The 23,600-nt window shown below is 36.8% G+C and overlaps 1 protein-coding gene across 1 annotated transcript in view; it reads left to right on the top strand.

The window, feature by feature from the left end:
• Positions 1–23,600, top strand: part of CF2H8orf34 (chromosome F2 C8orf34 homolog) — a 413,397-nt gene that overhangs the window by 116,459 nt on the left and 273,338 nt on the right. Inside the window, 1 exon segment of the mRNA XM_043601164.1 lies at positions 9,289–9,317. Coding sequence (XP_043457099.1) covers positions 9,289–9,317 — 29 coding nt within the window.

The following is a 23,600-nucleotide window of genomic DNA, read 5'->3' on the forward strand; positions in this document are numbered from 1 at the left end:
CCACAAACTTAGTGGCTTTAAAAAAATACCAATTTACTACCTTATAGTTTCTGTGGCTCGGGAGTACAGGCGTAGGTTAGTTGAGTCCTCTACTCTGCGTCTAGGCAAGCTGAAATTAAGGTGCTGGTTGGTGCTGCGATCTCACCTGAGGCTTCGGGGTCTCTTTCTACGCTCATTCAGGTCATTGGCCAAATTTAGTCCTTTCTGTTGTAGTACTAAGATCTCTGTTTTCTCATTGGCTATTGGCCGGGGATTGCTCTTAGAAACAGAGGCCATTCTCAGGTTCTTGCTTTGTGATCTTCTGGTAATGGTAGTTCACAACTACTTCTTTGAATGCACTGAGGATCATCTCTCTGAAGCTTGGCCTTCTTTTAAAAGGCTCATTTGACTAGGTCAGGGCCATCCAAGATAACGTCTCTTCTGATTTACTCACTGAACCAGTTAGTAACCAAATCATGAGAATGATATCCTTTCATATTCATATTTATAGTCCCACCATGCAGACTCAAAGAGAAAGGAGTACACAATTGTGTACCTTGGGGACCATCTTAGAATTCTGCCTACCACATATATTATAAGTGTATTACTGCTTATCCCTAATATCCTGTAACATGCTCCAGCTGAGCATGGCCCAACAGAAATGTAATGTGAGCCACATTACATTTTATATTTTCAAACAGGCACATTACAATAAAGCAAAAAGAAACCTGTAAAGTTAATTTTAATAAAATATTTTATTTAGCCCAGTGTATCTAAGTTATCCATTAAACTTGTATTCCATATTAAAATTATTATTGGGATATTTTTTTCATACCAGGTCTTCAAAATTAGTTGTGAATTTTAGTTCACATCACATCTCAGTTTGAACTAGCCACATTTCGAATATTCAGCAGCCACATGATGAGTGGCTACCATTGGATACCACAGCTGTAATTAATGTTAAAAACAAACACCCATGAAAAATCTTCTCTTGAGTTTGAGTTACCTCAAGACGTCAGAATTTCTTCTTCCTCTTTGATACAAATTTTCAGAAGAAGTGATGAACACTCATTATCTCTGCTTGTTTCTCCTCCTTTCTCCCCTCAGTGTGGCTCTGTGATTGCACCTATCATTCTATTGAAACCTTTCTCACTGCGGTCACCAGTTGAACCCAGATGGTCAAACTGAATGAACACTTTTCCAGTCCTCATCTTACAGAATTGCTCTGGTAGTTTTAACACCATTGATTATTCTGTCTGTCTTCAGACTCTCAGATCTGCTTTCTGGGCCCAGGCCCTCATTTGATCTTCTCGGATGCCCTTCACACCATTTCTTACAGGTTTCACTCCGGTGCTCCTCTGTCTTCCTGGCCACTTTGAATGCTGTTCCCACAAGTCATCCTTTGTTCTCTCAAATGTTCTGTTTCCATTGTCATCCTCCCTCACAGTTACAATGGTCAGCCCCACACAGCTAACTCAATTGAGTATATTTCCCATCCAGACTGTTTACACTTCGTGGAAAATGTTTGAAGCCTATCTCCATTCGGATATTCCACTGCCGTGCAAAACTCAGTGTGTCTAAGTAGATCATACACCTCTCTTCAAACATGGCTTTTCTTCCTCATGCTTCTTCTTAGGTGACAGCACCATCCATCACTTTCCAGTTCTCACAGACTGGAACCTTACAGATTCCTTTCTCTTCCTAACTGTTCGTGAGTAATTAATTACTAAATCTTGCTCATCTTCCCTCTATCTTGGGTTTGATTCTCTTCTCTACCCCTAGTTCATACTCTCAACATCACTGACCAAATCATTGGTTTATCCATTTAACATGTTCTGTTTTGTTTCATTTCATTCCTGCCCCGTGATGGAGAAAAACAGATGCAGTCCCTGCCCTTACTGAGCTAGTGGCTGGCTGGATTGCATAACCTGTGTTAGGGGAATCTCATGGCCAGAATCTCTGTGGCTGAATACAACGTAAGTATTTTCCCCTCAAAAAGTAGTTCAGTGTGGTGTGGTAGGGATGCAGACTACTTCCCTCCTGTTACTCTGCAATCTTCAGTACATGGCCTCCAACAGTCCTGCAGAAGGGAGAAGTAGATCTGAAGCCTAGAGGCAAAAGTGTAGTGCATTCCCTCTGACCACATTGCACAACTAGCTGTGAGGCTGGGAAATGTAGTCTAGCTTGTGGGCGCAGGAGAAATACGGAAATGGCTTGAGGAATGAACAACCAGTCTTGCCCACACTCTTGTTTCTCAGTTCCTCCAGTCCCTTGCTGTGATCAGTGTGATGGATCTAAAGTGAAAACCTGACTCCAAGTTCTTGCAGATATTCAGTGTTTCCTTAAAACCTCATAGAATGTGTCACTTGATCTGACCCGGTCTCCTGTATCATCTTTCAAGGCTTATCGTCTAGCCATTTACGCACCAGCGACACAGGAGTTTTTCACACTTATTGAAGGTCCTCTATTTTACATTTTTGCTTATGTTGTCCCTGTACCCTGAAATGTCACCGTCACTTCTCTCTATAGATTCCATTTCAGCCAAGCTAAATCCTATTCCTCTCTCTAGGCTCAGCTTAAATATCATTTCTTCCAAAATGAATTACTGTTGCTGTCCTTCCTGGACTGGATTTGGTGCCCCCTTTTTGTGCTTCTATATTTTTCTCTGAACACACTTACTTGCTATTTATGCCTATCTATTGAAGGAGTTACACTTAAAAATAAATAGGTAAGTAAGTAGGTAAATAACAAACTAAAAGCTCCCTATTGTATGATATTGGTCAGTAGAATTTTTTCCTTAGTAAAGTTCTGTTTCCAGGGTAGCAGGGCTTCCAGCATTTTCTGAGCCTAAGGCTTTTGCTGCTCTTAGCATTTTTCCCTGAAGTGAAGCAGCAATAGGATGAGTATCTTTAGTCCATCCAGACATCAGTCTATAGATTGCAGTTCATGAGAAACACTGGCTGGAACTTTGCCACGGAAAAGAACCCAGCTGCTGAGAGGACGGAAGACAGATATTTATGTTCCGTGACTGATAATAGCAGTCTGGACTCAGCCAAGAAAAAAATAACAAATGACTTTTTTAGTTTGTTAATCATGAACATACCCAGAAAGTCTTGCCTGACAAACAGCCTGAGGAGTTGGAGAATGACAGCCTGGGAGTGAGAAGGAAGCAGATAGCGCAGCAGTTGTTTATCCATTCATTGCCACACGGATTCATCTGGTCCTCATACATGCCTGTGGGGGTACAAGGTGGCTCACATGTGCACCCAGACTTCAAGTTCACTGGTTAGTAAGAGAGATAGGTGTGAGAAGCAGGATTTCAAAGCCTTGTAAAAGGCACCTTACGGGAGCTTATGGGAGCATCAAAGAGCCTCCAACAAGGGGGTTTAGGGCCAACCTGATGGAAACTGTATCTGAATGGAGTCTAGAAGGATGAAATGGTAAAGCTAGGGTGAAAGGAGAGTGAAGATATATCATGGGGAGGGAGGCATGTGTGTAAGAGGAAAGTTATTTATACTGTTGATGCACAAAGGATAAAGCAAGTAAAAAAGGCAATGAAGAAGGAAGTCTAGGTGGCAGGGGAGTCAGGGGGTGGCGGCTTCTATGCTACAGGGATCTTGTAAGCAACCGCCATCCCATGCTTTTGAATAATCTCTCTGGGACAGTGATTATGGTTCATGCCTCAAGGCAAAGATGAGATCAAAAAAGCCACGGGATAGAAAAGAGAGAATGGACTTAAGAAAATGTGGATTCTTATATGACTAACAGTTTTTGGTTCTTATGAAGGAAGGGTGCACATAAAGAGAGAAGAAAGTGTTTGTTTTAGTTTTTGGTTTTGTCTATAATCAAGGTGCCTGGTGCTGTGTCTAGCTCAAATAAGAATTTGTTTTCTGTTTTGGTTTTGTTTATAATCAAGGCGACTGGGTGCTGTCTCTACCTCAAATAAGGTTTGGGTGTGAAGGAGGAGTATTGTTTCACACCCCGGTTTCAGATACAGAAGGCGCATCCAGGTGTTGTGGATAGCTCTTCTCTGGTCCCAGCAGACAAGCACATACATATAAAAGCTGCCTATTTGGAGGTACTTGATTAGGGATAAGGATGAGGGGATCTTCAGTGCATAGGCAAAGACAACCACCAACATACACCATCAGCATTTGAGATATAAGTAGACAAGTGATTTAGCTGAGAAGAATGGAAAGGGTGGAATGAAAACCAAGCTAGAATGTTTTCATAAAAATCAAAGGGGGGAAAGTATTTCAGGAAACCGAGGTGTCTGAAGTGGCAGACAAGTTTATAAGAAAAAGATGGAAATGTATTCCAAATTGTGTGCTGCTGTCTTCAAGCTCTACTTCCATCGTTCACTGCTGTGAGACTCATAATAGTGAAAAATTGGAAATTAAATATTTTTTATTATTAGAGAAATGGATAAAGAAATCATGGTGCATTCACACAATGGTACACTGTATAGCCATTAAAAATGATGTAGAAAATAGCAATATAAAATATAGTTAGATATGCTTTAAATAAAAAGCAGGTAACAAAAGTGTGTATGTTTTGTTTTAATTTTATCATATATATGCCTATATAGATATACAGTATTTATATGTATGCCTGTACATGTGTACAAAATTATTTGAAAGAATTCATAACCAGCTGTTATCATTAGTTGTCTGTGAATGGAGTCTTGTTTTCCTTTTTCCCCGTATTATGTCGTCTATATTTTTCTGTGATTAAGATGTACTGGCTTCATAAAGTGAAATAAAATAGGATATCTTTTTGTAGTAGAAAGTGTTCCATATGTTTACACGATCAGGATGTGTATACAGACGTTTCAAGAGAATAGTGGAAGGAGAGGCTAGTATGTAGGGGAAGGAAGGGTTAATGGACAGTAAGGAAGAGATACAAGGAGTATAAACACTTTGAAAAGTTTTGATGAGAAAAGAAAAGGTGTGAAAGAGAACATTATAGTGGAGGAAAGTCAAGGATGTTAGGATTTTGAGTTATTTTGGTTTGGTTTCCTTTAGTTTCATGCACATGTGTGCATGTGTCTATGAGAGAGAGAGAGAAAGAAAGATAGAGACAGACAGGGAAGAGGGGAGATAACAGAATATGTGTGTGGGTGTAATGGGTTTTATGTAATGGGTTTTAGGGTGATCAGAGGAAACCAAAAGAAAGAACTTGCTGATTCAGGACAGAGAAGGAAGATAATAGATGAAGCAAATCCCAGAGAGGGTAGATGAGGACAGAGTCAAGAAACAGGTGTGGAAATTGGGCTTCTTAGGAGAGAGAACATATTGTCCTCTGCGATTAGAGAGAACAATGTAAATGGCTTGGGGAGGATGCTAAGGAGTTTAAATCTGATAGTTTCAAATTTTTCAGGATATTAGAAGTTGAAGTCCTTTATAGTGAGAAAGTCCTTTACTGTGAGGAGATGGGTAGGGGCCTGATGAAAACTCTTAAGGTTTAGAAATGTCCTTTGAAGACTGATGGAGCCAATAATGAAGGATAAAAATTGGCATGTGCCTCTAGAGCAAGACTCCCTCAAACTCTGACCAAGGATCCAGATCTAGCCTGTGGTCTGTTTTTGTGGCCCATAAGCTAAGCATGTTTCTTACATTTTTAAACATTGTTTAAAAGAAGAAGGATATTACATAGACCACATGAAACTTGAAAATCCTGCAATATTTACGATGTAGCTCCTTACAGAAAAGTTTTCCAACTTGGTTCTTTAGTAACCAAACTGAAGATAGAATCCCTCAGTTGGTAGCAGGAATTCCCTTTGCTCTAAAAGCAGTCAGCAGCCTATCTAAAGAGTGTTTAAAAAATGTTTTTAATCTTTATTTATTTTTGAGAGAAGACAGAGTGTGAGCAGGGGAGTAGCTGAGGGGAGGGAGACACAGAATCAGAAGCAGGCTCCAGGCGCTGAGCTGCCAGCACAGAGCCCGACGTGGGGCCCGAACTCACGAACCTTGAGATCATTACCTGAGCCGAAGTCAGGCGCTTGACTGACTGAGCCACCCAAGCACCCCTACTTAAAGAGTGTTTTAATTGACAGATGGTCAGGGGTAGGTCTGGAGTATCAGTAATGTTCTGTTTGTTGATATGTGTGATACTTACACAGATATTTGCTTTAACACTATTGACCATATTTAACATTTACCATATGTTTAACACAATAACCACCATTATACTCAGTGGTGTGCTGGGATGCTGACTCTAAGAATAATGCCTATTTGTAGCATTTGCCAATCTCCAGGGTGTAAATACTCCCACCATGGCTAATTTCAGGCTATCAGTGTGACATTACTGAATGAAGAGTTAGGAAGAATTGTGCAGAATTGGTTCTCACAAGCCATTTTGGGCCAGTTTGGGATTTTTTTTTCCATAGGGAAAAAATTTTGGAGAAGTACCTAGTTCCATTTTATACCATGAGAATTTTCTGACCTACTGTTAGGAAATGAAATACACTGACTAAGCTGTAATGACTTCTGAAAAGTTGCTACTTCCATTTCTTGTAACTACAACTGAATTTGAAGCGTAGGGCTAAGCTGATACCTGGGAAGATGAACATCTTGGTGAAGCAGATAGCTGTCGTTTCCTCGAGAGAGCAGAACTCAAATTTGGTAATGTGAGAACTGTGTTTTAACATAAATTTCTGATACCACTGAGACCTCTTTGGAGATTTGAATACGTGGAAATGCCCATAAGTTGAAGGACACAAAGGGACTCCATCCAGATAGGTTTGCACTACAGCAGAATCAGGAAACCACCTCTGACATGGCTGTGGGAGCCCTTGCCTGTCTCTTTATCCGGAAGAGAAGCTTAGTTCTGCAGGAACTCATTCTCCCCAGTTTCTTACAGGCAGCCCACGTCTATAAGTTGCACACCATTGCTACCCTAAGCCAAGCCTCTTTGGCTACTCTGATAGGACAACGTTTCCTTTAAGGTTTCAGTTTGAGTTTTAGGAAGACAGTGTATCCCAGCCACTACCCACCCATAGTCAAACCCTGAGCCTTCTTTCCTTGCAACAGATTGTAGCAACGCACTATAGTTCTTCTTGTATATTTTCTGTGCCCCCTGCTTCTCAGTTTCTGTGAACTTATAAAATATAACTTAAAATATAATGGATTTTAAGAGGTAATGAAATGGCTAAGCTGTACTTGATTGTCATTATAACATAAAGACAACGTCTCTACACCTGTCTTTGCATGTTTGCTCTGCATTTAGCGATCTACAAGCAGTATGTTTACTTGTTTTGTTTTTGTTGCACATTTGCATTGTCCAGGCAGTTCATGCTGTAGTTGACTTAAATTCCTAATTTGTTTTTGTTAGTAGATAAGGATGTACCACAAAGTGGTTAGTCTCCTGTCAGGGAATAGGTGTGAATGCTCTTCTAGGAACTAGGAGGAAAATCCTGGATCCTCAATAGATACTGTTCTCATTAGGACTTCATGCTTCTGAAAAGGAACATTTCTTTAACATTCTTCCAACTGCTTTTAATCAGTTTAAGCTTTGATTAAAAATAAAATAATGTAAAGTGAAAAATACCCTAACGCAATTTGATATGAGTAATAGCAGAAAGAATTACATGTATAATAGAGGTTTGTCTAGATAATTTCTTAGGCAAAGTCATCAAAATATGTAAATGTTAGGAAAATATAATAATAGATATTTTAACAAAATATGTGAGACCACACACTTGGAACAGTTAGAGGCATAATTCCTTTCCCAAATGAAGTTTCCTATTTAGCCAGTTTGAGTTTTATTCTGGGACCTGTTACCAATAACCTTATGAAAAAAGAATTTCATAGAGTATTGCTACGGAGAATGTGTCTCAAATATACCTGTGATTCTCATTTTATCTACAGGGGGAAGAGTCGTACCATTTACTCAGATGAAGTAGGGCATCTTTTTCTATTTTGTGTATAATTGATTTATTAGGTCCACAGAGAGAGAGATGATATATAGCAAACCAACAAAGTACCCTGTACAGACATTCTATACCTGATTGGGTGAGGAGATTTATACTCAGACATTTTCTTATTACTGTTTTCAGGTTCTCTTTTCCAACCCAACTCATTCTTTCTTGGGCTTTATAGTCGCTGAACTTTGGCTTCAACCTGTTTTTATTTTCTCTGTGTTTCCTTTGACTTCAAACCTGAGAACTTTCCTTGTCTCTTGGCTCATTCCACACTGGGATTGGACACCAGCTTCCCTTTACCCTAGGCCCCAAACCTGAGGGCTAGATACTCCTGCTATAGTACGTGGCCAGAGTACCCATGTTCAGCCATAGGCACACCATTGTTCAAAAAAAGGAGAAGTGAGGCAATGGGGGGAGGATGTCCTTAGCCTGACATATTGAAATTGAAATGCCCACAAGGATTCAGCAAGTAGCTCAGGAAGAAGATCTATGCTGGTGATAAAGATTCACTAGTCATCACCATAGAGAGAAATAAAAATGTCAGTTGTATACGTTAGATTACCACGGGAAGTGTATTAAGTGAAAAGACACCTCAGCAAAGAACCCTAGGCATTTCAGGGAAGGACTCCCCCCTCCCCAAAAAAGAGGATTCTTGTGAAGAAGACAAAGAGAATAGAAAAGAGAGGCATTTCAAGAAGGAGAGTGGGGTTAACAGAGTCTATTATCACAAATAAATTAAGGACTAAAACTTTTTACATTTCTGAGTTAGACCAATTTTAGAGGAATGGTAAATAGAAATTAGAGATATACAATGAGAAATATGTGGATTATTTGAAGGAGAACTGGTGAGGAGGAATCATTTATCCATTGACTCAAGAAACTGTCCATCTGAGGGAATAGAGGGCAAATTCCTTACGCTCTATAGTCTGTGTTTTCATCTGTAAAATAAGGAAATTAAAATAAATGATCTCCAACCACTATTCTGCCTTGATATTGAATCACTCTAGGAGTCTAAGTCAATTCTTAAGAAGGAACAAAATTGTAACAAGCTAAGCTGTACTTGATGGTCATTATAACAACAACATCTCCACACCTGTCTTTGCATGTTTGCTCTGTGTTTAACGATCTGCGAGCAGTATGGTACTTGTTTTGTCTTCGTTGCACATTTGCATTGTCTGGGCAGTTCATGCTGTTATAGTTGACTTAAATTCCTAATTTGTTTTTGTTAGTAGAGAAGGATGTACCTCAATATTCTGAAGCACTAATAACAAGAAAAAATAGAATGGAAAATGTGCTAGTTTTACAAATAGAACTTTTATTTTTGTTTCTAACATTGGGTTATTAAAACTGCTTCTAAAACTTTTTTATAAATCTCTTTTGAATCCCAGGTATTGCAATTTCAGATGAACTCGATAAGGTAAGTTGAAAATAAAATGTAGAATTTACATTTTAACCCACTGTCTAAATGAAAAACTTTCTGAAACATAAAGTGTTCAAATATAATTTATTTGGTGCTAACATTTTTAAAACTTTCAGTGACATGCTTTGATTCTTTTATGAAAATTATTGCACAACATGTATGTATATATATATATTATATATCACCTATTCTTTGGAGTCAAGAGTTTTAGAATTTGGTTAGAGAAAACTGAATCACTGTAATCACTAAATCACTATACTAAAAAAAAAAAGAAAACATAATATTATGTAAATTTTTTTTCTATATATGATGATGATTATTATATAGAAAACACTTGTACTTTTCTGGAACTACCCTTTGTACCTACACCCTACTCAGTAAATTTTTGTTTTGTTTTGTTTTAAAATTCCAAGATGCCAAGAGAATATGGTGCCCCAGCTGGGGTGATAACTGTGAATGAAGGTGGTGAGAAGTGATATAGTTAGGAATATATTTTAACAGTACTGTCAGTGGAACTTGTAAATGTGTCAGATGTGAGGAGTTATAGAAGAAATCAGTCAATGATGAATCCTAGGTTTGGAAGATGAGCAACTAGGTCAACTGTAGTGCCATTTGCCAAAATTGGAAAGACTGGGGAAATGGCAAATCAAGCAGATTGCAGTAGCATTAGGAGTTCTCTTTGGGCTGTTTATTTTGAGTTGTCTATTAAACATATTTATGTGAGCTGTTACCCATCAGAGACTTGATTTAGTTATACATTTAGAAGTCATTGGGATAAAAGTTCTCATTGTTTTGGACTCGGGAGTCTTTACACTCTTACAAATGACAGAGGAGGACCCCAGAAAGCTTTGGTTTGTGTAGATGATAACTATCAATACTTACCATGTAAGAGATTAAAAACTCAGTGTATGTTCTTCATTTAAAAAATAGTGATAACACCATTAGATTAACAATAACATTTTTTATGAAAAATACTTCATTTTCCAAAACAAGATATTTGTGAGAACATTACATTTGTTACTTTTTTGAAAATCTCTTAATTGGAAACTTCTGGATTTTCATATCTGTTTCTGTACTTTTGTGTTATGATAAATTATCTTGGCTGAAAAAAAAAGTCTGACAACAGATATGTAGTTGGAAAAGGGGAATGCACCTAGAAATAGCCATTAATATTTGGTGAGTGTTGGTCCAGATATCTCTTTAAACAGAATGCAGTTGATTTGATGGTTATAGATAGAAAATGATAGAAAGTATTATACAAAAAATGGGGTCCTATAAATCATTACCTTTTGAAATAATGAACTATAATGTAATAATTATAATTTTTTTACAAAAGCAATAAAGTTAGTACTCTTCTATTCCAAATAAAATTAGACCTTTTGAATTTTGTATCGTAAGAATACATTTCTGTTTGATTAAATATTAGGTAAAATTTATTAATATACTTTTAAGTATTAAGTTAATAGACTATTGCAATATTTAAAAATTAGTTTATATTGAGGTGCCTGGGTGACTCAGTTGGTTGAGCGTCTGACTCTTGATTTCGATTCAGGTCACGATCTCCTGGTTTGTGAGATCAAGCCCCACATCAGGCTGTGCACTGAGAGTGCGAAGCCTGTTTGGGATTCTCTCTTTCTCTGTGCCCCTCCCCTGCTCACGCCCGCTTCTCTCTCTCTCTCTCAAAATAAATAAATTTATAAAAAAAATTAATTTATATCTATACAAACTCTATGCAAAACTAGATCTTGACTCTAAATAATAGCAAGTAGAAAAAGTGGCAGATGTGATCTTCTCGCTTTGTCCTGCTTTTCTAGTCTTCTTCCTCTGTGTGTCCATCATTGTCTTTGGCCCATGCTGGTCTCCCTCTTACACCATGACCTTCCTTACAACTTGCAGAAATTACATAATCTGTGCTCCTTTATTCGTTCACTTTAAGTACAAAGCCATCATCTCTATTTCTAGGTTCATTTGTTCCTTCCAATATATTCTGCAAAGCCCTGGCTGCCTGAGTCATAAATTAGCTTTGTGTGGTTCTGCGTGGCCCTCATCCTTCCTTTCTTCCGGGTTCTGACTAGCAGTGGGGCTGTGTCTACACCTTTTTTGGTGAGCTAAAGAATGTACTAATTGTTCTTTGAACTGAAAACAGATTTCACCCTCGCCCTCAGTGGATGCCATGACACTTGGTTAGTATCATGCTCTGGATATAGCTTCACCCCAAACCCTCTCTCTTAGGAGAGAGAGTTTCTGTCAAACCCTCTCTCTTAGGAGAGTTTCTGTTTAACTAAATTGTATAGACTGATAATTTTTATTTACTTACCATACATTCCTGTTTTCGAAGACTTCATAGAAATTGCTGAAATTTATTGCACATTTATTATTTTTAATTTTTATCAAGAAGATGTCAACAATTGCCATAAATAAGCTTTTACTTAAAAAATATTGATGTCAGTACAAAGAAATTGTTACCACTCTCATACCCATTTTTTCTTAAGAGTACCAGGTAATAAAAGGCAAACACAGGCTGCCAGAGCCACAGACACCATCCTTTGCCTGCCTGGAAAGCAGCCTTGGTTGAGGAGAGAGTTGGCCCCATAGCGTTCTCTGCTGACCATGAAGCTCACAGTCCTGTATTTTTCTCAATAAGAAAATGTGAATCTCAGGCAGGTATAAAAAAACCCAAATAGAATTATTTACAATTTGTGTTGACCTGACACCTGTGTCTTAAATGTAATAATAAAAATCAATTCAGCTTTTTCCTTTTAATCTTCATTAATAACTTTGGGGGCTTGCTAAAGATCTCTTTTTCTTAACCTTTATAAAGTACCATTCCTTTACTTTCATATTCCAATTATATTCAAACATAATTTCATTGAAATGATTTTTTTTTTCAATTTCTAAAGTTAGTTTTGAATGATTAATTTTACTTTAAATGGAAACACATAACAGAGGCTGATGTTATTTTTAAGGCTTTTATTTTTAGTTGTGGGAATTCTAACAACTTCTTATTCATCAGTTTTGTCCTTTCCTTAGCCAATGTATTGGTTTTCTATTGCTGCTGTAACAAATTAAAATAATGCATATTTATTATCTAATGGTTCTATAGTTTAGAAGTTCAACACAAGTCTCCCTAGGCTAAAATCAAGGTGTTGTAGGGCTGCATTCCTTCCTGAGTTTCTGAAGAAAATAGGTTTCCTTACATTTTCCAGCTTCTGTAGGCTGCTCTATTTCTTGGTGCATGGCCCTTTTCCTGCCTCTTCAAAACCAGCAACATCTCGTCTATCTTTGACTGTAGCCAGAAAAAGCTTCCTGCTTCTGGGGGATCATGTGATTAGGTTGGGGCCACCTAGCTAATCTGAGTAATTGAATCTTAACATTTTTAACTTTAATCATGCTAAGTCCCTCTTGCCATGTAATGTAAGATATTCAAAGGTTTGGGGGTTAGGATATGGATGTTCTGAGGAAGCTATCATTTTGCCTCACAGCCACTATTCAAGTTCAGATGATATTACCTTTCCAATCTGTATCTAATTCTTCAGTCTGCTACCATTCCAATTCATCCTTCAAAATGCCATATAGTAGACATGGATGGTGCCTGCTCAGTTACCATTCCCTGGGGCAGTGTGACCAGTCCTTTGAGTACTCTGAGGGTTGGGTCCTTATTGGCTCACTCTTCCTGAGGATTGCTTCAATCCATTAGGAGCCATCTTGCCCAGAGATGCCTGGGTTCTCAGCCAGTGATGGACTGAAATAAGACCCTGACTTGTCATTTACATTCGAGAGCTCCTTAGGAGATCAGGTTGTGAGTAGACTTTACCCAAACCTATATATTTGCCTAGCTTTTTCCCTGTCTTCTGCTTCCTTTACTGTCTTACAGGTTTGCTTCAGAGAACATATGAATATATCACTTTTTAAGCCTTTGGTTCTAGGGAAACTTACTTAGGGAATCCCGCTAAAAATTCTCCATGACTTCCTGCTACCTACCAAATTAAGTCCATATTTCTAACACCAGAATTAACAGTCTCCATTTTGTCACTCAAATCTATATTTTATGCTTTGTTTCCCTCTTTTTCTCTATTCAGAGTCTGTGTTGTCCTCAACAAGGAATACTGTAAGACAGCTAGACTATGGTACCTCCAAGTCACATTCTTGTTTATTTCCACATTTTTGCTCATTGTCATTCCTTCCCCTCTCTCCAACTTTTCTATTTTTCAAGCTCCAGCCTTTCCTGATCACTCTTGCAGAAAGTGATCTCACCTCCTCTGAGTACTTAGAGGATATAGCAACCACATCACAAATGATACTTCTTGTCTCATATTATGGAAATTTTTCTTCACTGCTTGACGAAATAGCCTGATATTTTGGAAAAATCCACAGAGTAAACCTTGTATTGAACCTTTCCTCCTGCCATTTACTAATTATGTGAACTTCAGAGAGTTATTTATAGATGCTGAGCTTTAGTTTCCTTCCTGTGAAATGTGATGGTTTTAGTAACTATTGAAAATAACATCATTTACTCTCCCACTCAAAAATAATTTTAGGTAGATTGCTAAAATATATAAAATATAAAACATTTAAAAGGAATATTTGGAGAAATCATTTCAAAGGGAACAGAGTATAGGAAAAATGTGAGTCCCCTGCACAACATGCAGTCTTGAGGCTCAGTATCCTCACCATAGTTGAGCCGCAATTGAGCTTTTTGTCATTTGGTATCCTTATCACCATAGGATTAGAGAAAAACAGTAGTTCACAGGAAAACTAACCATTCCTACTACTGAATCTCAATAAAAATAACCCCCATTTATTGTCATGAAGTACATACATATAATGTATCAATAATATCCTCAAAACATTTTTATACATCTGTGCACCAAAGGATATAATCAACAGGGTACAAAAAATAGCTTCCAGATTATGAGGAATATTTGCAAATCATATGTATATGATAAAGAGGTTGATATCCAGAATATATAAATAACTCCTACAACTCAACAACAAAACAAATAATCTGATTTTAAATGGACAACGAACTTGAATAGACGTTTCTCCAGAGATGATATACAAATGACCAAGCATATGAAAAGACCCCCATATCACTAATCATTAGACATAAATCAAAACCACGAGATACCACCTCAGACCCTCAGTATGGCTACTATCAGAAAAACCCCAGAAAATAATAAGTGTTCGTGAGGCTGTATAGAAATTGGAATTTTTGCATACTGTTGGTGGGAATGTAAAAGGGTGCAGTTACTATGGAAAACAGTATGACAATTCTTAAAACATTAAAGATAAAATTACCAGATGATCCAACAATCCTTCTTCTAGGTATATATTCAACAGAATCGAAAGCAGGATCTCAAAGAGATTTACACACCCATATTCATCATAGCATTATTCACAGTAGCCAAAAGATGGAAGGAACCACGTGCCTTTTGATGGATGAATAGATAAAACACACACACACACACACACACACATGCAGTGGAATATTATTCATACGTAAAAAGTAAGGAAATTTTGTCACATGCCACAACACAGATGAACCTTGAGGAGATTATGCTAAGTGAAAAAAAGTCACAGAAAGACCTAATACTGTGTGATTCCACTTATATGAGGTATCTAAAATAACCAAATTCATAGAGGCAGAAAGTACAGTGATAGTTGCCAGGGGCTGGGGGGAGTGGAAGATGGGATTTGTTCACTGGGTATGAAGTGTCAGTTTCACAAGATGAAAGAGGTCTACTCCACATTGGTTTGCACAGCCTCATGAACACACTTTACTGAATTGCATATTAAAAGTGGTGTAAGATGGTAAATTTTATGTTACCATTTGTTTTACCACAATTTAAAAAACATATTCTTACAGTAAATAAGATCATTAGTTTCACAGGGGTTGTCTGAATAAAGTCTGCTGATCTAGGCAAATATCATAATGCAAAAGCAAAGTTTAGTTGCAACAATTCCACAGGAAGTCTCAATAGTGAGGTATAGGACAGGGCTTCCTGGTGTTCTGGCTTAAGTAAAAGATACATTTTATTTAGGGTGGTAGACAGTTTGCATATCTTTTGGACAACTTATCAGTATATTCTCTTTAAGTTTTGTTACCTATTGAATGATAGCTTGAGTTTCTAGTCCTTGAATCTTTAAATAGATTTATTAATAAGCGATATAATAAAAATGGACTATTTAGTGCATACTCTATTCTAGACCTTGGGCTAAGCATTTCTTATAGATTACACCATTTTATCCTAATGAAAAATCTCTAACATTTTTGGAGAACTTACTGCATACCAGGCAGTGTTCCAGATTATTTACCTACAGTATCATATTTAGTATTTACTAATACCCTGTGAAATTAGGGACTATTATTCCCATTTGACAAATGACAAATTTGGAATGCAGAGAGGTTATTAAACTTACCAGAGGTTACACTAATTCAAAATAGAAGTGGGGCACAAGTTCAGACCATTAACCTCAGAGCCCATGCTCTTAACAATGATGTCATATTCATGATATAGTTACTATTATTTACCAGTCTAATAAATGAAAAAAATAGGAGCTCTTAGAGTTTCATATGTTCCCCCTTGGTCCCACGGTAAATGGAAGAACTGGATCTCAAACTCAGCCTGTTTATACTCCAGAGTCTATACTCTTAGTCTCTCCAGTAGGTTATGCCAGTAAAGTCCTTATTACAGGCGCCTGGTACAGAATAATCACTCAATTAATAATTGCGATTTTTATTAGAAACTCTTTGTTCACAGTATCTGCTAAGCCTGCACTAAGCCTTTGGGAAATAATTGTGTAATAGCCATAACTAATCTCTAATCCAGTTTCATTTTTTGTAGCCTTTTACCATATTTCTTACTATCAGGACCTTTCTTTGAGTTATTTCATTATATCAAGAGCTCTAGTTCTAATATGGTAGAAATATAGAAAGAAGGGTAGCCAGTTATAGTGTTCATGCTCACAAATAATGTTTCAGCATGGAAGTTAAATATATATGAGACCATGCAAAAGACTAACTCGGCAGGTACTAACAGATTGTATTTTATCAAGCATATAGTTTGCCAGGTACTGTGTCAGGTACTTTAAGTACACTTTCTTACACATATTCACAGGAGCCCTATGAGAAAGCTCTTCTGTCCATTTTACACATAGGACAATTTACACATAGCCCACAGAGTTTGTAACTTGTACAAATTTACAGATATAGATAATATGTTGTGGAATTCAGATCTGAGTTCAAATTTAACTTTAAAACCCATTTTCTTAAATACTATGTTATGTTGCTTCACTAAGAAGTTAGGAAGCTTAAAGAGAGACTGTTGTTTTTGTTTTTATTATTTCAGACTGACTGTATGAATATAAGTAATATTGAAATCTGGTACAGACATAATATGCCATGGGCCTTCTAGCCACTTGATGATTGCCTCCATTAAGTATACCAGTGGAAGGACTGGAAAGTTAACTCCTCTAAAAATAAGGTGTTTTTTCGCTAGATAGACTTGTTTTGCTATTGACTTTTCATTTCTATTCATTTCTCTCCAAACAAATCTGGATTTCACTCTTTGTGTATGTGTGTATGCATGTCTGTGTGATTATTTGGAGAATGGTTTTGGGATTTAGGGCATACTTATATTGTTATGATCCTTTTGTGTTGCTTCTGTGTTCCAGAATTTCTTGCCCACCCACATCTGACCTACATGTGTATCACATATTTTTGGCAGTAAAGGGTTATGTTGGTTATATGTTTGATTTATAACAAGCAATGATCCTAATATGCCAGTATGATTGTTCATGTTTTATCTTAAAAACCTATCTCTCAAAAATGAAATGTGGAAGATGACAATCAAAGGAAAATATTTGCAGTTTACGTTACAGGCAAAGTTTAATAACTCTAATTGTAGGGTGCTTCTAAAAATAGAGAACAAAAGGCCTAAATTCCACTAAAAATGAGCCATATGAATGGATTGTTCACAGAAAATAAATGAAACTGCCTCTTAATGATATGAAAAGATGCTGGGCTTCATTTAAAGTAAGAAATGCAAATGAAGCACCACTGCTTACCTATCAAATTTACAGAAATCCCCAAGTTTATAAAAATATTCTGTTGGTGAGGCTGTGAGGAAATAGGTGGGAATGTACTGGTGGGAATGTGCAAACACTGTGGAGGGAAATTTTTCAATATTTAAAAAACTTTATGTGCAATATTTTTTGATCAAATGATCCTAGTTCTATGAATCTATTCCAAAGACACACTGGCAGAAATATGAAAAGACTTATGCATTGTGATTATACCTTGCTGTACTATTTTAATAGCAAAAATTTAAAACAATTAAATGTCCATTAAAATAAAAATACTGGATACATTATAGTATATCCACACAACAGAATATTATGTAGCTGTAAAAATGAAAGAATGTCTCCATAGAGACTTCAGAGTAGTTCCCAGGATATATTGTTAAATGAAAAAGGCAAGGAGAGGAAATGTGTTTATAGTATGCTACCATTTATCTTGGTAAATGAAAGTATAGATACATATGTGATTATACTAAAGCCAAAACTACAAGAGCAAAATCTGTCGTACTGTGACACACACACACACACACACACACACACACACACACACTCACACACACACAATTGTTAAAAGTTACCCTTAGGAGAGGGGAAGATACAGAAAGTTAGGAGTAAGGAAAGGTATAGAGAGGAGAGGATAGGGATAGTGGGCTGATTTCTTAGAACTTTGAATATGTGCACTTGGAACCATTTAAATACAATAAAATCTTAAAACAGTAGTTCCTAATAATCATAAGTAAAGTGAAACAAATCGGGACAACTGTACTTCACATTGATGGCATAAACACACTGAGATGAATTTATTACAAGTCATTATTAGCACAGTGATTTGATTGTTCTTTACTGGGGTATACTCTAAGGACAGAGGGAACAGCAATACACTTTAAATTGTTTTTGGTAGTCGTGTCATTGATGGATAGTGTTGGGAGTATTATAAAGAGATTATTGTCTATGCTTTGTGTGATATAGCAAAGAAGCAATTATGTTGATATCCTTAAGAACCAGAATTTTTGGCATAGAGGAAAGGAAATACAGATGTGGGACTGATAAATTTAAGTAAAAATCTTATAATCCTGTTTTGAAGAGGAAGTATCGTTAAGAATTCATATTTTTTTTTTATTTTGAAAAATAAAATTCACTCTGTGCCGGCACTGAGCACACCTAGAGCCCAGGTATTTTCTTCTAAATATCATTCTCTATTAAAAGGAACCAAGGCTCTTTAGAGAAATGGCTGAATCTAGGGCTGCAGCGGAGAAAGTATGCATTGGGTCTGGAATATCTTTTAGTGTCAGGAAGTAAGATGCAATCAAAGAATGATGGAACATTTCGAAAGGACATGGGAACCTACTTGTGGGAGCTCCTTCTAGGAATGTTAAAGCCTAAACATCATGATAGTAATATAGTTCATTGAATGAAATAATAATTCATAATCCATACTGATATACCTACTTACATGCATACATACACATATGGAGGTGAAGGAGAAGCTCTTTCTCACAGTAGAGTACCAACAAATAAATTTAGAAGGAATGGTGAAATTATAAAATCACAAGTTGGCAACCATCATAGTAATTGATTCAGGTAAGGGCCTGCAAAGGATGTTAAAATTAGTACGTGAAATTTTGATGAATTACAGGTTATCTGCATATTTTCAGAGTTACTCCCCAGAAGATATTTAATTATTAACCAGAGAGAAGTAGCAGGTTTACAGTGGAGAATCGTGAAAGATACCACCTTAACCAAGTGGCCACGGTTAACATCACTAGCAATAAGACAAGTCAGTATCATGTGCCTTTTGATAAGAAAGGAATACATCACTTCTGTGTTATTCTTGCCTCAAATGAGTGACTTGACTATAATCATAGGAAACATTGGAAAAACATAAATGGAGGGACCTCCTAAAAAATAACTGGCCCATATTTTTAAAACACATGAAGGTCAGGGGCGCCTGGGTGGCTCACTCAACTAAGCCTCCGACTTTGGCACAGGTCATGATCTCACAGTTCGTGAGTTTGAGCCCCACATTGGGCTCTGTGCTGACAGCTCAGAGCCTGGAGCCTGCTTCAGATTCTGTGTCTCCCCCTCTCTCTGCCCCTCCCCCGCTCATCCTCTGTCTCTCTCAAAAGTAAATAAACATTAAAAAATTTAAAAAAAGTAAAAAACTTGAAGCTCATAAATGTCAAATACTGAAAACTGTTCTACATTAAAGGAGATTAGGCAACAACAAGAACATGAGAATTGAATCCCATATGTGACCCAGGATTCTTTATTGCCATTAGCAACTTGATTAAAATAATTGAGGAAATTTAAACAAAGTCGGTTATTGGTATTGTATTAATGTTATTCTGTAGCTGCATAAGAAAATGTCCTTTGACATTTGATAATTATTCTGTGGCTGCATAAGAAAATGTCCTTCTTTATAGAAAATACACTCTGCAGTGTTTAGGGATAAAGGGCATCATATTTGCAACTTACCTTCAAGTGGTTCTGGGGAAATTTTATATATCAATGTGAAAGAGAGAGAAAATGATAAAGCAAAATATCAACCACCAATGTTGACATTATTACATTAACAACATTGGGTAATCTAGATGAAAAGTATACAGAAATTATTTTTTTTCTTTTCTCAACTTTTACAAGCCTGAATTATGTCAAAATAAAATATTTAAGACATACATATTTCTTAGATCTGTCCACTCTTACTGGCTCAAAAATAATGAGTATACCCAGTGTCCAGAATATAGTCTTAAAATATATTTCCCACTAAAATGAATTGGAATAATGGCTGATTCTGGGTTGGAAGCAAAATGAGTCTAAAATATCTTGTCATGCCAGAGAGCAAGAAGAACATGGGAAAGACCACTTGGCTGTGTCACAATTGATCACGAACCAACTTTAAATAGTTTCCCTCTGGAAAGAGTTGAGAAAATTTGAAGAATAAGAATAATAACTACAGTGATTTATATATAACATTTAAACATTTTTATGTTAATCCAAAAATTAATCATCTTAAGAGTATGTTAGGAGGCCAAAGTTATTATTTTCAAAAATCTGTAAAGGGGAAAGAATCAAACATTTAATTCGCCTTTTCTATATAAATTGTACTTCAGGGTAACCAAATATTTGAGAAAGTTTCTCTTTACAGAAGTTTTACAGCAAATAACAGAATTCCAACAAATGAATTATAAAATGAGACAATCACCATCTGGCAATCTTTAGTGAATTAATGGATCTAAGCGATAATCATGAACGCTGCCGACATCAGTAAAGAGTCGTCATCAACAGGACGTTATGTACCTCCAGATGGAACTGCAGGTTCCCTTCCTGTCCATGGGGAGTACCTTCCAAACCCCAGTGGATACCAGAAACCATGGATAGTACTAAACCCTATATATATTATGTTTTTCCTATACATACATACCTATGATAAAGTTTAATTTATAAATTATGCACAGTAAGAGATTAACAGTAATATATAATAATAAAATAGAAAAGTTATATGAATGCGGTCTCTCTCTCTCAAAATATCTTATTGTACCTGTACTCACCCTTCTTCTTGTGAGGTTTTGAGATGTTAAAATGCCTGTGTGATGAGATACAGTGAGGTGAATAATGTAGGCGTTGTGATGTACCGTGAGTCTACTATTGGCTTTCTGACAGTGTGTCCGAAGGATCAACTGCTTTTGGACTATAGTTGAGTGCGGGTAACTGAAGCCACAGAAAGCTAACCCACAGATAAGGGGTGGGGGACTACAGTGTAACCATTCTCTCAGAAGCAGTGTTGGCAGCAACAACAACAACAGCAACAAAAACTTTATCCAAAACTAACTACTAATTTACAGAAATTACAAAGGGCAGAGAGACATTTCAAGCCACATCACAGGGATGTAAAGGGGAAAACCAGACTGTGGAAAACTCCCAGGAAGAACAGTTGAGGTTTTCTGAACAGCAGCAGCCAACAACAAAATTACAGGAGAAAAAATGAGACAGAGGAGGAAAATCTAGAGATTAAAAGAGACAAAAGTCCGTCACAACATGTTAAGTGTTGTGTAGAGTCTGACTTGTACAAACGGATAGCTTCCCTGAGACAGTCAAGGAAATTTGAAAACTAATGAACTTTGTTGATATTAAAGGATATTGTTACTTTATTGTTAAAAGTAATAATGGTATTTGTTTACAAAAGTGCTCTTACTTTTTAGAGATACGTACTTGACCATTTACAAATGATATGATACAGTGAATGGGATTTGCTTTGAAATCATCTGGGTAGGGGGGCGCCTGGGTGGCTCAGTTGGTTGAGTGTCCGACTTCTGCTCAGGTCATGATCTCACTATTCGTGAGTTCGAGCTCCGCGTCGGGCTCTGTGCTGACAGCTCAGAGCATGGAGCCTGCTTCGGATTCTGTGTCTCCTCTCTCTGCCCCTCCCCTGCTCATGCTCTGTCTCTCTGTCTCTCAATAATAAATAAACGTTAAAAAAATTTTTTTAATAAAAAAAAAGGAAATCATCTGGGTAGGAAAGAGGTGATGTGGAAGGGATGTGGATGGAGGTAAGGATGAAGTGAGTTTACCCATAAGCTGATAATTGATGAAAATGTGTGAGACTGCAGATGGGTTTATTTTACTCTTCTTTCTACTTTTGTAGAAAATATCCATAATGAATAAAATGTTTTAGGTCACTGATAGTAGGGTGCAGAAGATAGTGGAGGAAAGGAGGAGGGATAACGTTGGCCTTTATTAGGGCTGGCAGGCATGCTAAGGCCTTTTTGATATTATTTAATTTAGTTTTTGGACCAGTTCAATGAATGGTTGTATTTTTCCTGTTTTAAAGATAAGGAAACTGAAGGTAGAATGATTAAGTGCTTTGTTGAAGGTCTCAGAATTAGTACTTGGAGCTAGAATAAATACTTCCTTCTGGCTCATCTGATTGTTCATCTGATTCCAAATTCATGCTTTTCCCTTACTACTATATATTGTACTCCACCATGAAAGAAGACAAGCTAAAATAGGTTTAATGTATTATTTTGACAACTTTATTGGCATAATAATTCCTATAATAAAATCTTCCCCTTTAAAGGGGGTACAGTTTAGGGATTTTTAGGATATTCAAAGTATATTACCACAACCTAAGTTTAGAACGTTTTCATCATCCCAAAAGAAACCTTGTACCCATTCCGCATCCCCCCCCCCAGCCCCTCTGCCCCAAAGAACCATTAATTTACCTTCTGTCTCTATAGATTTGCATATTCTGGAAATGTCATGGGAATGCAATCAAACAGTTGTCTTTTGTGACTGTCTCCTGTCACCGAGCGTAATGTTTTCAAGGTTCAGTGATGTTGTAGCTTGTATCAGTACTTCATTCCTTTTCGTTGCTGAATAATATTCTATTGTGTGGATAGGTCTGATTTTGTTTATTCACTCATCAATTTGTAGACATTTGAGTTGTTTCCACTTTTCAGCTATTATGAGTAATGTTTCTATGAATATTCATGTGTAAGTTTTTGTGTGGACCTGTGTTTTCATTTCTCTTGGGCATATATGTAGGGAATGGGAACACTGGATTATATGTTCCTCTAACTCTTTGAGAAACTGCCAAACTATTTTTCACGGTGACAGCACCATTTTACATTCCAATCAGCAAGTGTGAGGGTTCCAATTTCTCCATATCCTTGGTAGTCCTTGCTCGTCTTTTAGCTTCTAGTCAGCCTCATGGGTATGAAGTAGTATCTTACTGTGGTCTTGCATATTCTAATGACTAGTAATGTTTGATAATGTATTATGAGCCACTGAATCATATGTTACCTAATTTTGTCATTCTTTTATTCACTGTGCATATAGAGTACCTTCTGTATGCCAGAAAAAAAGAAATGACAGTTCATTCTTTGTAACTGTAGACAAGAATGCTAGTAGCTGGTGGGGTTTTGATGAAAAGATAAACAAATTCTCTTCTGATTGCTTTCATTTTCCCATTGAAATAAGAAGCAACATAATCCGCTAAGAATCAGGAGAGAGATAGGAAATGTTGAAGTTAACTGAGGAATGAAAATGTATCTGAACTGAAAGAAGAAAAAAATAACCAAATGAACTTGAATGAATCTATCAATGTGGCATGTGAATTTTTCACATTTCATAGATAACGCAGAATTTCTCTCTAAAGGTTATATCATTTACACTCCCGCCAACATTTTGTAGTATTTTTTGTTC

This window comes from Prionailurus bengalensis, chromosome F2 (assembly GCF_016509475.1).
Source record: "Prionailurus bengalensis isolate Pbe53 chromosome F2, Fcat_Pben_1.1_paternal_pri, whole genome shotgun sequence".
Lineage (NCBI taxonomy): Eukaryota > Metazoa > Chordata > Mammalia > Carnivora > Felidae > Prionailurus > Prionailurus bengalensis.